Consider the following 15,301-nt stretch of genomic DNA (forward strand, 5'->3'; position numbering starts at 1 on the left):
TGACCTGTTAGGCTGTTTTACGTACTCGACCGTAGCCCATCTTCAGCAATACTACAGACATGTTAGACTACGCAAAATCGTGAACAAGTAATTGTTTGTGGTTCATTGATATGGACCTCCGCAAAGTAACACCTGTTTTTTTTTAATGGTGCCAGTGCAGGCATGTCACCCGATGAAAAACAATCACTGCCGCCCATGTAACATAATAACATTTAACATAAGCTGATTTGAATGAGTACGCTCATCAATAAACTACTTTAACGTTCTCGCAGCCAATCCTCTTAAAAAAATTATTAGATTTTATTGAGCAAAGCTTCTGCTTGTATACGTAGTGCCACGAGAGTTGAAGTGAATGATTACACACACACCTACACGAAGAACTGATGCATAAAAGGAGAATGAATGAAAGGAATGAGTGAATGTCAAAATCCCGCTGTCATTACATGGTTGTGTGCGTCAACTCTGGTGGCACTAGGTACCTGTAATAACTTAAAGAATATCCTGTTTCTTTCCAGATGGTCCACACAATGATGCCGATAGCGCGGTCTATAGCCCCTCGGCATGTCTGCGGCGCTAACTTTGGCCTACATAGGCCTTGCCCTCGGCCTAGGCCCCCAGAACAAAGAAAGCCAGTTCCATCAACAGGTAAGAATAACCTTACTAATAATAAACTTAGAAAAATGTAAAAACCTGTTAATGTCATTTTAAAGCCATAAAAAGAGAAACATAAAAACCATAAAAAGAAATCTCGCTTTCGTTTATCCGTTTGAGAGCTACGATGCGAAAGACAGACAGATAGATCATAATCATCATCACCATCAGCCTACAGCAGTCCACTGCTGGACATTGGCCTCGTCCATGGCGCTCCACAACACTGTCTTCAGCCCCTCGCATCCATCCGCCGCCCGCGACCCCCTTAAGATCGTCCGCCCACCGTACCTCAGGACGCGTTCACTACGTTTTCCCATCCGTGGTTTCGAGGACTCGTCTGCTCCACCGTTCATCGGTCCTGCGATAGACGTGGCCAGCCCAACGCCACTTCGGCTAACTAATTCTCTGAGCAACGCCGGTGACTTTCGTTCTTTGTCAGATAATGACTCTTGGACAGATGATATTGCCGTCAAACTTATTTATAACACCCATGTTTTTGCGTGGGTTAAACCCGGACTTAAAACGTAGCTTCAGATTGAACCATTAAGAGCGTTTATACCTGCTGAGCTGGCAACATTGCATTTTTGTTAGTTTTTCTCGATTATTCCATAAAAATTGAATGAAAATTTAAAATGTGGTCTGACAGAACTCTTCTTAATATATAAGTTAATGTGTCTACCGATAGCCGTTTGATTTATACATAATTCTATCGTAGTGCAAAAGTAGGAGATACGATTCAAAACTTGACAAAAATCGATGAAAACCTCGGGTAGCCCCTTAATGCTGATCGGCATCACTTATGAAATTCTGGAAATCTGTTTTATTCAGTCATCATCATCATCATCGTCATCCCAGCATATATACGTCCCACTACTGGCTGGCCTCCTCTCAGAGTTAGATGACTTGGGTCGTAATTCCCACGCGGGCCCAGTTCGCAGGTAATTGCAAGTTTCCTCACAGTGCTTTCCTTCACCGTAAAGCTCGTGGTAAATTTCAAACTTAATTTCGTAATTTCACACATGAATTTCGAAAAACTCAGAGATATGAGCCGGGATCTGAACCCACGCCACCGCGACTTGTTTTATTCAGTAAGTTATATTATTTTGTCATATTTTTCCTGCGAAGTGCAGTGATGAAGCATATTTTTCTTAAACATTACATCGGCCCACAGGCAATTTTGACAAGTAAAAGCACTTGTTCGGCTTCATACAATTGAGACTCTTTGAAGTTGTTTAAGAAATATAGGAGTAGGTAAAAGTTAAAAAGAATTTGTAGAGTTCTATAAATCAAAAGGAAAAATGTCTATCTGACTGTGGAGATCCTTCTTTTTCTGAGGAACGCGTTGGGGTATTAAGTAAAAATTATGTCGGTCTACGAACTTTTGAAGCTATTTATTATTACTTCTAATTACCTTTGCCTTTGTACTTGTTATTATTATTTTATTTGTTAATTTCATGTGTTTTTATGTACAATAAAGAGTTTACAATACAATACAATACAATTATATTACTCGTACTAGCTGTTGCCCGCGACTCCTTCTGCGTAAAATTCGTTTACCTATAGCTATACTGCGGAAACTACAATTTTCCTCTGCAATTTTCCGGGATAAAAACTATCTGTCTGTACGAGTATACCGAATTTTATTTTAACACTGAGGTCTACGAACTTTTTAAGCTATTTATATAAGGTCAACCGAGGCTATGTCGTCTACGGGGCGCGGGGCTAATGCGTCCATTCCAATTATCATAAGAAAGTCATCCTTTAGAACTGCTCACGCCATTTTTTTAAAGGCTTTGGCACTAAAAGTACAAAAAATGATCACTAGATGTCATGGCCGAGCTCTTTTTTTAATGCGTCTATAAGAAACAAGGTCAATTAGACGCTATAGCCCCGAATATTTTTCAACTAATTACCCTAAACTATGGCTAGAATTTAGCGTACAACATAATAATAAACTTTGTCAAGTGTGATTTTATAAAATTCATTCATCCCAGCCTATATACGTCCCACTGCTGGGCACAGGCCTCCTCTCAGAACAAGAGGGCTTGGGCCAGAGTTCCCACGCGGGCCCAGTGCGGATTGGGAACTTCACACGCACCATTGAATCGCTTCACAGGTTTGTGCAGGTTTCCTCACGATGTTTTCCTTCACCGCAAAGCTCGTGGTAAATTTCAAATGTAATTCCGCACATGAATTTCGAAAAACTCAGAGGTGCGAGCCGGGGTTTGAACCCACGACCCTCTGCTTGAGAGGCGACAGGTCAAACCACTAGGCCACCACGGCTTCAAATTGTGCGGAATTACATTGACGTTGTTATAAAATTGTCTCGATTAAAATCATTCCGACCAATCTGATCACAATACACCCGATTATACATTTTGCATGCCAATGTATGGTGAATTGTGTTGATCTACACTTATTTTTTTGTAACATCATTTGTACCATAATTCGAGCAAATAAAACTTTGAACTTTGAACTTTGAATACTAGTAAAAGACGCTTTCACCCCACCTGGGGTTATAGCGTCTAAAAATCCCAGCTTTTACAAAAACGTAATTACACGTAGAAGTTATTAAAAATTCCACTTCGATAAAATATGCTAGCTTGTATCATAAGTTAGAGCTTTTAAGGATACATCATGTGTTTGTTATAATCTGATAAATATGCTGTTTAAAGTATTGTGACGCATTAGCCCCGGTTGACCTTAGGTATTATAGGTATTACAAGGTATTACTAGATATTGCGTGCGTGTCTGTGTGCGAAGAATTATGCAGGTAAGTGGTAACTATGCAACCACCGTGATAGATGATAATGAAAGTAGATAGTCGTGGAAATAATATTATATAACTTATTTTAATCATCTTTAAATTATTATTTCTATGTAAAAGCAAAATATAATAAAATTGCAATATTACGTATGCACAGTCGAACAAGTTGAATCATGTACCAGTGGAACCTCTTTCTAATGTCATGTTATCATAGCCAGTGCCAAAAATATGTAGCTATACAGGACTTTATTGCCTGAACATTAAGGTCGTATATAGATAATTTTTCAACTTTGGCTGTATTCATATCTTTGTTGCTGACTGTACAGTTAGCAGGGTGGAAATGTTCTATGAATAGTACTAATTATATTGTACCTACAAGTACATACGAAGCTCTGGTTCATTAAGTACAATTCTAAAGGAAAGGGCAGACGTACACAAATAAAACAAATGCAGGGTGGAGTATTGTACTTGTTGTTATTGTTCGTCTTATCTGAGTTGGAATGAGTTCAGCAAATCCTCTTCGCTTAGCGTGCTACGCTTCGGCACAATGGAGTTACAGGAGACCGGTTATACAAGGAACCGTTAACCTACGGTTTAAAATAAATTTTATTCAACGAGGGCTATCGCGAGTGAATTCGCCGCTAGAGGCGCTAGTGTAGCGTGAGGTCTCCGAAATGTCAAATCTCATAGTTTTTGGGTGAGCTACGCGGGTTTATTTATAATAAGAAATTTTTTGTGAATATTTTGCATAACCTGAAATTAATTTATGGCAATTATGCGTTACGGGGCAATGAATGTCTGTGTTTTGAGACAGTTTTGTCTTTCGGAAACTTTTGTCCTCCCTTTTTTTCCGAACAAAACGGGACTAAGCAACACTGTGGTTGCTGGATATTTTTATGGTACGGTTTTAAGTTGTTTTAAATATGATTTTAATCTAAACTTTGTTTTAACGGCCGTAATAACAGACTCTGAAAGCCACACTTAAAAACCTCACGCAACAGTGCGCCATCTAGTGAGACAAAAAACGATAGCCCTCATTGGACAGTTTCTTGGTTAAAGAAATATTGGGGCGGTTTCAGACTAGAGTTTCTTTCTGCGTGTATACGGTCGTGTTTGGCATACGCGCTTAAGGTCTCTACCCATTACACCGTATCATGCGATGACCGTAAAAGGAACGTGTCAATAACGGAATGTCAAACGCATACATGACCACACGGCGGCCACGCCGTACAAAATACGCGTTCTTGAATCTACATAGGCACGACGACGTCTGTACACGCGTCAATGTGTGCGTAAGATACACAGGGCTGACTATCGCAAAACCCTAATAAGTGCTACCAATGATATTTAAAGGTACTTATATGTAGGTATGGCTTAGATAGTGCAAATCAATCCTAAATCCATTTTATTTAAACCTAATTAAAATGTGTCTGTCTGTGTATTTAAGCATTATTATTTTCAATTACAATAGATATACGACTACAAACTTAAACGAATTATTCGGTAGGTAGTTATTTCATGTATTAATCGCGATAATTTCAGAAATCATTATTTATTTAGAAAAAGAAAGTAGATAGGGTACCGTTACCATTTCGCAAAGTTATTGCTCCCTAACTTAGTGCCGTGCGGCCGACATACATCGCGTTGCGCACCCGACTGCTTTCCTGCGGTTTTCCTGCAATCTGCGGTTGAGGGGTGGGGTAACTCGAACCGGTGCGGGGCGGAGCGTGGCCATTCTGTACGTTAGTACTATTATATATTCTGTGACATGACACGCGACGGCGACGGTTGGTTAAGAAACGTGCTAGTGGGCATACTTTTCGATACAATGAATCATATTTGCCTGGCACGTTGCTTTTACGGTCATGGTTTAGGATACGATGTAATGGGTAGAGTCCTTTACACGCACGCTAGATTAAACTGGAGGGTTGTGTACGCACTCATTTATGCGTGTTAATTGCGCGAAGAAAACAAAACCGCACCTGCAGCGCTACTACGAAACTCGAAACTCGAAGTTCGTGTCGTGCGGTCCCTCCGACACTTATGCTATTTAATACGAGAGCAAGAGGGACGGTACGATACGAACTTCGAGTTTCGAGTTTCGTAGTAGCCCAGCTGTGCGGGCGTGTGCGCTTCCGAAAACGAGCTTATACACGCAAATAAAATACGGGTGAACACTCGCGACCTTATGATAGCTATCTAAGCCACAAATGTGAGTTTATACTATTACTTATTCTGTGGTTCAGGCGGCTCATCCACCTCAACATTGTAAAAACACATACAAATCTAACTATCACCACCACCACACTCACAACACAGACGCGTTTCGAAATCTATTTCTTACTACCTACTAATTTCATATACCATATACCACACTATCAGGTACCTAACATTAAAGCTGCAATCAACTTAAATTACAGTTTAAACCCAGTTTCACGGGCCCCATGTCTCTCATACACTCAACGTGTGAACCTTTTAGCCGTTCATTGTCAGCGCCTGGCTCCGAGAGATAAGCAACGTGTCGTAATTGAATCTCTGCTCAGTTGTTTTATGCAGGCGCTTGCATGTAAGTAAAGAAGATGCGCTCGGTACCTGATTAAGTTCTTTTCAACATGTTATAGCGTTCCAGACAGGTACATAATGTTAATAATCTTTTTTGAATCTTCAAAGGAATCATTTTTGTAGTTGGGCCAATCACCTATTTTATCGACACTCTGGGCGTCTCCTGCTTTACCAAAATTGTCTCTGGTCTGGTGTTACCAAAAAATATTTCACGGTTTAATTGGTTGAACTTACGTAGGATGGCATGTATTCATGTACACCATCTATTAAATTGCAGAAAAAACATGTTTACTTACAAAAATCTGCAACTGTTTGAAAAATGTCGCGGACAGATTAGTGTCGGTAAAAAAGTTGATTGACCTAGTTAGAACAGCATCTTAAGCAAAAAGTTGTCCTAGTAGTTGTGGTAGTATTAGGGGAAATGATAATATATCTGTCAAATTTGGGGGTAAATTAGAAAAAATACTCCGACTATATCGCGTATTGCTTCTTGTGAGAATTTCAAATATTTTACCAGCCTTAATTTTTATAATTTTATGATGTATAGTTTTGAAGTTATTTTAGAAACATTTCGAAAAATTAAGTATCGTCCTCCTTTATCTCCTACACTAACCCGAAAATTATGTTTTTTTTTTTTACACAAAATTGTGTCAAACAAAAGAACCTACCTAACATAGGAAAATTCCGAAATGTCTTGGTAGGTACGAAACCTTTTCAACGCGAGTTTAACTTCGTCAGGTTTTTTTATTCTTTTGGGCCCGAAGCCGCAAGAATAAATGGATACTCGTAAGTTTGGTTCTTTTTAACCCCCGACGCAAAAAGAGGGGTGTTATAAGTTTGACCGCTATGTGTGTCTGCGTGTCTGGCTGTCTGTCTGTCTGTGGCACCGTAGCTCTTAAACGCGTGAACCGATTTGAATGCGGTTTTTTTTATTTGAAAGCAGGGTTTCTAGCAATGGTTTTTAGACATGTTTCATCAAAGTCAGTTTAGCCGTTTTTGAGATATTGAACTTTGAAGTGACAATGTCGGGGGCTTTCCAAATTTTTCTATAATTACTTAGCTCTATAATTACATGTTAATACATCACCACAGATATAGATTACACTAGATTACGCAAATGCATCTACTTCGCGTGTCCGGACCCCGACCAAACGCCGGGGTTGGCCCCATACAAAAACTGACCGCTAACTTACTAATCATGACTAGTGACTGACTCGAGCCTCACGGCGCGGGCGGGCGGCGCATTTGAATCGATTTTGCGCGGACATCGGGGAATTCACATCGCTAATTCGCACTTGAGACGTCACAGTAGATATAAAAAGTGTCACGGTTGGTTTTCATACTGATTGAGCAGTTTGCGTTATCTAGTAACTTGTAATCTATATCTGTGTACATCACTTACTACAAAGTAGCGCGTAGGTCATCTAATCACAGCTATAATCTAAAAGGTCACATCCAGGGGGCCTACCATGATCTTTTCATAAACGATCCAAACGGTGAGCAGTTAAATTTAGGCACCTAAACTGAATCGTCGAAATTGGTACCACGACGTTTATTTCTCAGAGCTGAGTCTCAATGGTTTACAAGTGAATGAAAGACCGATATTGTCTCTGGTCCGAAACTAAATCGCTAAGTCGCGAAAGGGATGCCGCTATATGCAAACCAAATATTGTATACTAAAACCTCTTTATTTTGGAAAACCATAACTCTATGTCATTCCGTGTTCTTAGCAACCGTTATGTGTTGATTACAAATAAACTGTTTACGCTGTCACTAATCCACGAGTCTCTTTTCACACACACGCACGCACGCACGCACGCACGCACGCACGCACGCACGCACGCACGCACGCACACACACACACACACACACACACAACCTTCGATGCACGAACCCGAGTCGGACTTGGTCGGCTTTTTTCTATTTAGTATGATATTAAAGGAATAATTTTGCAATAATCGTCTATGCTATAATATACCTAGTAATTTTGTGTTTCTTCAGTTGGATTTTAATTTATGCTATGATTTTGACTTATGCCTTTTCCTTGAAAATAAACTGTACATGTATGTTTGGAATTGTATTGTATTGTACTGTAAAACTCTTTATTGTACATAAAACACATAAAAATAACAGAACACAGTATTATAAGATGTACAAAAGCGAATTTTGTCTTCCTCAAGTCTCTAGTTACATATGTAGATTATCAAAAAATATTAGACACGATTTTTCTGTTGTTAAAAAATATCAAAGATGCAGCACGTCAAAGTTCGGGAGTGGGGACCCGTGACGAGCTACCATTTAGGCTATGATTTGTAGGTCATTCACTCAGTCAGGGTACCTTTTTACAGATATAGGTAGATTTATACACTGATTTAAACAAAATCCACGTATTCAAATACGAACAAAGTACCTCAAGCGTTGTAGTTTGAACATAAATCAGATTTACGAGGTAAGTTCTCTTGGCTTACATACAGGCAGCGTACTGTTTCAAGGCACTGAATGTTACTACATGCATACAAAGTGTCACCTTCGGGTCAAATGGAGTGGCGCCACGAGAACTGTCGCCCTATTGCCTAACAGTCGCGATCGCAATCAGATAAAGAAAGAAAATATTTTATTGCCAACAGATAGATAGATGACAGACTTCGCATAAAAAAACTGTCAATTGCGATCGAGAGAGAAACGTTAGGCGATACGGCTCTGTTCGCCGAGTTGAAAAGGCAAAAGGTGTGCTACCTATGCTATTGAGATAATTTTTAAGCCCTGACGCAAAAATAAGATATTGTAGGCTTCACGCCAATACTCTTTGTGGTAACACGCTCTCAAAGATGGACCGATTTCGACGCGTTTTTGTTTTTGAATGTTTCTCAGAAAGTTGTCCCTCTCCGGTGGCGAATGCACTAGTCCCAAAACGCACTATTAGTCAACCCCTGACAAGAAATCAGTTTTGACAAAAAACAGGCCAAGAGCGTGTCGGACACGCCCAAGACAGGGTTCCGTAGCCATTACGAAAAAAAACAATTAATATTATGTGCGTTATATATAACACAATTAAAACACTTACTACAGTCTTAAAATCTATAACCGGAAAAAGAGCGTATCTTCACGGCACTTACGTCCTTTTGTTGAGAAGCGCAGTTTTCCGGCAATAACTCAAAAACGGTATATCCGATCATGTTGAAACCAATTTTCCTTGAAAGTATTTATTAAGCGTTACCTTTCTATATTTTTTTGACAAAAGGTTTACAAGATAGAGAGGGGGGGGGGGGTACAATTTTTGCTACTTTGGAAGAGATTATGTCCGGAAACCTTCACTTAATCAAAAAAGTTTTTGAGAAACCTTACTATCTTTTCAAAAGAGCTGTCGAACTATGTGCCACACATTGATGCGAGTTAAAAAAATTTTTTTCAATTTCTGTTACGTGTATGGAGTGCCCCCCCTGTAAATATTTATTTTTGTAATTTAACTACAAAACTAAATAGCGGCTTTGACAAGACATCTGTACTCGAAATTTCATTGATATACATCTTGTAGTTTTCGAGTAAAATGCCTGTGACATACGGACGGACGGACAGACAGACGGACTTGACGAAACTATAAGGGTTCCGTTTTTGACATTTTGGCTCCGGAACCCTAAAAATTATAAGCCCAAAGGACGAGATCATAAAACATAAACTACATAAAACATCCAAAATTTCTTGACGTCAGGAAAACGTCACGAAATCTTGTGAGGAAAAAATCGTAATTTTGTAACTACATCAAAACTTTCTATATTGGGTCCAACAACAAAGATTATCCTGACTTTTTATCACTTTTACCACAAGGTTTTGTATATATTTAAAAACAATATTACTTATTTTATGTGGTGAAAATAGCGTGAGGATTATTTTTTTTTTAAATAAGCGGACAACTGAAAATTTTAAAAATAGGCAACTTTTTGAGAAATAGTCTATTACGTGAAAGCAAGTTATTTTTCGGTAATTTTTAGTTGTTTCATTAAAATCGGGTTGGTCGTTTTTGAGATACTTACTGATATTTGAAATGACAATGTCGGACACGCTCAGGATAGGGTTTCGAAGCCGTTACGAAAACAGCAAGTAATCTAAGGGTTTTAACAACCCGGTAATGATTTTAAAATACCTAAACAAGGTTAGGCGAGAAAAAAAAACCACCCCACCTTTACGTCTATCTCAGGAACACTAACAAAATGTTTTGTTTTTCTACTTTTATCATACCACTTTGTCGACATAATTGCTATAATAATATCCATGCAAAATTACAACATTCTAGCACTCTAATCTGAGCCGTGCGTAGTATCCATAAGGGTGCCGTTTTTAGCATTGTCTGCGTAACCCTAAAAATGAAGTTATGAGTTCTGACATATTACGCGTTTTAGTTCAATTTTCTTTTTGCCGCTTATTATACTCCCTTACACATGAATACTCCTTCACACACAAAATATTAATAAAATATTGAATCTTTATGCTGGCATCTTGAATCTTTATTACAAAGCGTACGGGAATAACTTGGCTAACATCATTTCAGTACGTATCGCTACTCGGCGATACCTTCTGAATATTGAAGGCTTATGGGGACCTTCGTGAAACCTTATTATAGGGAAGATTACACGACACGATGGAGTTACGGGTTAATTTAAACTTTATTCAATGCTTTGTATGTACCGTAAGGTCGGGGTACTTTGACCCATTTTAGGTTACTTTGGACCATATGAAAACCACATAAAAACGTAAAATAAAGCGTGAAATAAAAACTTTTTTTTTTATTTCGTTTTTTATTTGACTGGATGGAAAACGAGCAAGTGGGTCTCTTGATGGTAAGAGATCACCACCGCCCATAAACACCTGCAACACTAGGGGTATAGCAGGGGTGTTGCACATAAAAAGTGATCGATCAAATAATATCAACCTCATGGCAGAGAGTCATATTCTCAAAGCAGTAATAAAACCAGGACCAAGTTAATTCCAAGGGCCAAAGTACCCCGACCTTTATGTAAGAATAGGTAGGTAAGTCTTCATTGTAGCTACACTGTGAATTATAACGATTAATTATGCGATTATTTCATTTATGTCCGAAATTACATTTGAAATTTACCACGAGTTACTGTAGAAACCTGTGAATACTAATGAGCCAAAGGAAACATTCCGAAATTGCGAATTTTTTCATATAGAAAAAATTCGGAAACTTCTGAAAATTTAATAAGGGGATTTTAAAATTTCCATTTCTTAAATTTAAATTTCCTATATTTCTTGTGAAAGTTTCCAGTTAGATTTCTTTTTAAACTTGCACATCTGAACTTGTGAAGCAATCCAGCGATATCTGTGTAGTGCCCAATCCGCACTGGGTCTGTGTGGGAACTGCGGTTCACCGGCTTTCATTTTTTTGAATGCAAACTCGCGCACTGAGGGTTCTGTTCATGTCCAAATAAATATGGGGGAATTAAAAAAAACATGTTCACCAATATATTGAGGTATTTCTTCGGAAACTGGCAACGCGTCTGCAATGCCCCTGTCGTTGCAGATGTTTATGGCGGTGGTGATCTCTTACTATCAGGAGATCCATTTGCTCGTTTGCCATCCAGTCGAATAAAAAAAAAACTTTAACGTAACCAAACTCTACGGAATAAAATTTTCTAAAAAAGGTGACTTTGGTGGTTTCATATTCCTTTGTTTTCCAATATATTTTAAGACAAAAAAACAATATATTTCTACCCAACTGGATCAAAAAATAAACAATATCTCAACAACTATCTAAATTCGAAACTTGTTTTCCGCCACTTACATAACCACATTGTCAAACCTAATGATCGTCTACCTATTTATTTCTCCAAAAACACGAATATTTCCCTTGTCTCCTTTGAACCTTTTTCATTTCCCTCACGTTCATACTTCGACAGTTCAGTTAACTGTCACCCAGAACTATTAAAACAAAACACGAAGTAAATCTGCTGAGTCAGCTGCCGGTAATGGACAGTAGGTATATTTTGTTCTGTCTACTGACGGTTTGAGAATACATGTCTTCCTCTCTCTATGATGGCCTTGACACTTGTGGTGCCATGTGAAGGTAATTTAGATATAGAGGTTTAATACATGTTATGATATTTGTTCCGTCTACTGACTATTTGAGAATAAATGTCTTTTGTCTCTCTCTATGATGGCCTTGACACAGTAACATTTTTAAACTATGGTGCTATGTGAAGGTACTTTAAATGTAGAGGTTTAAAAGATGTTGTGACTGTATTGCCCGACAGTTTTTAATGCGATTGCCCGAAGGAGGTTTGTTTGTTTGTTTGTTTATATTCTTTATTATTTTATGTTTCTCAAGGGCAAGTATGTATGTACTTACCTCATATGTTGGAACCATTCAACTGTTTGATCCTTTGATCCTCTCTGTAGCGAATGGTTGGATGTTACGGTTTCCAACATATGAGATATAATTAGATTTGCCAAAACTGTCGAGGTGTCAAAATCATAATCACTTATTTATTTAGTTTTTACGCTTCACTTTTGTGTCGCATGTGGTATTTAGGTACCTGTAAGTGATTGTGTCACTCAGTTCAACTGTTCATGCGAGCAGAAATTTCTGATGTATCTTGTGCTAACAATCGTTGGTGAGCCTTAAAGAAATAAAAAAAATGCAATAAATAACCAGGTAGGTACAGTCGAACCAATTTAATCATGATCCAGGGTGGAACCTTTGTGCCACCAATGTCATGTTGACATCTCATGCTTTTGTCAAGAAAATCATAGTGGTATTGATTATTAAAAGGTTCCGCCCTAGGTCATGATTCAATTTGTTCGACTGTACCTATTTTACATATTTATTTTATTTATTTATTTAGGCCTCTCGATTGATTCACGGTCATGATCCGAAGGCAGTCATTCTGAATCACAACCTTTACGTACATTAACATTTTCCTTTATTACTCACAGTCACCCGACGATCTTGCGCAAAAGTGGGTCACAACTTTGCTTACGTTATTATTACTATGAAATTTAATTTTCAATATTAAGGGTCCATGGAAAGAACGTGTCTAGTCACCTAAGCATTTTTTTGAGTTATAGCCGTTTGAAAGTTAGTCATCACAAACAATTACTATAGTTACCATTTATTCAAAAGTGAACTAAATATATATTTATAATCAACGAGCATAAACGAGCGAGAATAAACGAGCAAGTGGGTCTCCTGATGGTAAGAGATCACCACCACCATTAAACATCTGCAACACCAGGGGCCAGGTTGCCAACCTAGAGGCCTAAGATGGGATACCTCAAGTATTTTATATTGTTTTCAGATTATTTAATTAAATCGTAAGTCATAGTATTTTTTGAGCTCTACATTTTGAAGTTAAAATCTCAATTAAAAAAAAAGGTGACTAGGCATGTTCTTTCCGTGGACCCTTCATATGAAGGTACACTCGGACCAACTGAATCGTGACCCAATGTGGAACCTTTTCGTAGAAAAAGTCATAGTGACATCGCATTGCTTGACAAGGGAATTTATTATGATTCTTACTGTGAGAACGTTCGACGGTGGGTCAGGAATCAAATGGTTCGACTGTAACCTACTGCGGTTTTAATTCAATTCAATTTTCTTTTTCTTTTAATTATTCTAATGTACTGAAATTTTAACTTTTGACTTTAATTTAATTACAATTTACGTTTTGAATGTCTTGATTGTAGTTTTTTATTAATAAAGATAATTTATTTGTCAAAAATGAGTTCCTATATATACAATTATTAAATACTTAATTTTATTAATTAATTCATTCCGGAATGAAAGGATTTACAATAAATAATAAACAAAATATAAAAATACTCCTTAGAAACTACAGTTTTTATTTATTTAAATAAGATAACTAAATATGTACGGCAATAATATTTTATTTTCTTTATGTACAATCAGCATCAAAAGTAGCTGTACACTTTCGTACTTTGTCGTTTTACAGCCACGTGCTAAACGCCATGCAAGATTGTCAATGTGTCAATGCGACAGAGTAAATACAGTTTTCATTAATACTCCTCCTTGCTCCTCTTATCCACTCAAAAGTTGACTGGTAGAGATCCCTTAAAGAGACTTTGTACAATCTCCAAGTTTATAAATTATATTTTGTTTCTTTTCTTTTGTACAATAAAGAGTTTACATAGATACACAAAATTAAATCCCACATACAATTGAATCAATCAATACTTTTGTTTGTCCTCAGCTGTTATGTGAATTGGCGCTCTTGCTCTCAGCCAGTGGCATCGGCCTCTACTACCGGGCGTTGACAGAGAGGGCCCATCGGAACACCTTCGCTGGCACCCGGACCTGTCTGGAGCAGAGGGTCAAGTTGGAGTGCGAGAGGGAACAGCAGGAGAGGCTGCTGTTGTCAGTGATACCAGCTTATATTGCTGCTGAGGTAAGCCAAAAAAAAAAAACGCTTTATTTCATTCCACACAATCAATGGATAGGGTGACAAATAGAACGCCTCCCAGTATGCGTTTTGCACCTGTGTTAGGAGGACTCGCTCTTCCTTTAAAACTAAAAATAAATAACTCAAAATAAAAAGCCTGTTTCCTCCAAATGCAGAAACGTCACAAAATATTTCAAATGAATTGGCGTTTATGTTTATGATGTATAGGATATTATAAAGGATAATAATAATAATAAAATCTTAGATTACATATCGCATCCATATCATATTATCACAACTTACAGAGAGAGAGAGAGAGAGAGAGATTTATTTACACATATTTGATTCACAGAAAAAGCACGTTAGGATGAAATAATAATTTAAAAAAACATCGAATAGTATAAATTGGGACCCACTCAGCATAATGTTGCGGCAAGCCACAACGCTGTTTTTCAGTGGGACCCATTAAAACTAAACACATAAAATAAAGACATATACACACTAGGCTGTGACGACACGAACGCCAGCGGAAGGTAGTTCGCAAACAAAGTTAGGTTCCGGGGTACTAGGCAACGGATAAACATACTTACTTAATAGATAGATATACATTTACGGTGCTGTCGCATATTTTGAACAGCGATGTGGACGGTAAGCGATAAAAGCGTGATGTATGAGTGACGTCACTGCGTTTACAGCTCGTCAGCGTATTTTGACCACCGGTGTGTTTGCTGCTTTATTCTGTTGCGGTTTATTGTTATTTTCTTCATTACCAATTACCTACTTAAAGTTCAAACAATTCCAAATGTCATCGACCAATGTAGAAAATGTTGTCAAGGACGAATATCGCGTACTTTGTCGCGCCTCTACGTCATGTCCGGATTACTGTGCTGTCAGTTAGTCATGTACG

At 38.0% G+C, this 15,301-nt stretch overlaps 1 protein-coding gene across 4 annotated transcripts in view; it reads left to right on the forward strand.

The window, feature by feature from the left end:
* Positions 1-15,301, forward strand: part of Ac76E (adenylate cyclase type 2 Ac76E) — a 200,061-nt gene that overhangs the window by 48,663 nt on the left and 136,097 nt on the right. For 3 of the 4 annotated variants that reach the window (XM_074091532.1, XM_074091535.1, XM_074091534.1), the window contains one exon: positions 14,206-14,400. In XM_074091532.1, coding sequence (XP_073947633.1) covers positions 14,206-14,400 — 195 coding nt within the window. Of the gene's footprint in view, positions 1-529; positions 646-14,205; positions 14,401-15,301 lie in introns of those variants that run through there. The other variant, XM_074091536.1, reaches the window with a different exon arrangement.

This window comes from Choristoneura fumiferana, chromosome 8, assembly GCF_025370935.1.
Source record: "Choristoneura fumiferana chromosome 8, NRCan_CFum_1, whole genome shotgun sequence".
In the NCBI taxonomy this organism is placed as follows: domain Eukaryota; kingdom Metazoa; phylum Arthropoda; class Insecta; order Lepidoptera; family Tortricidae; genus Choristoneura; species Choristoneura fumiferana.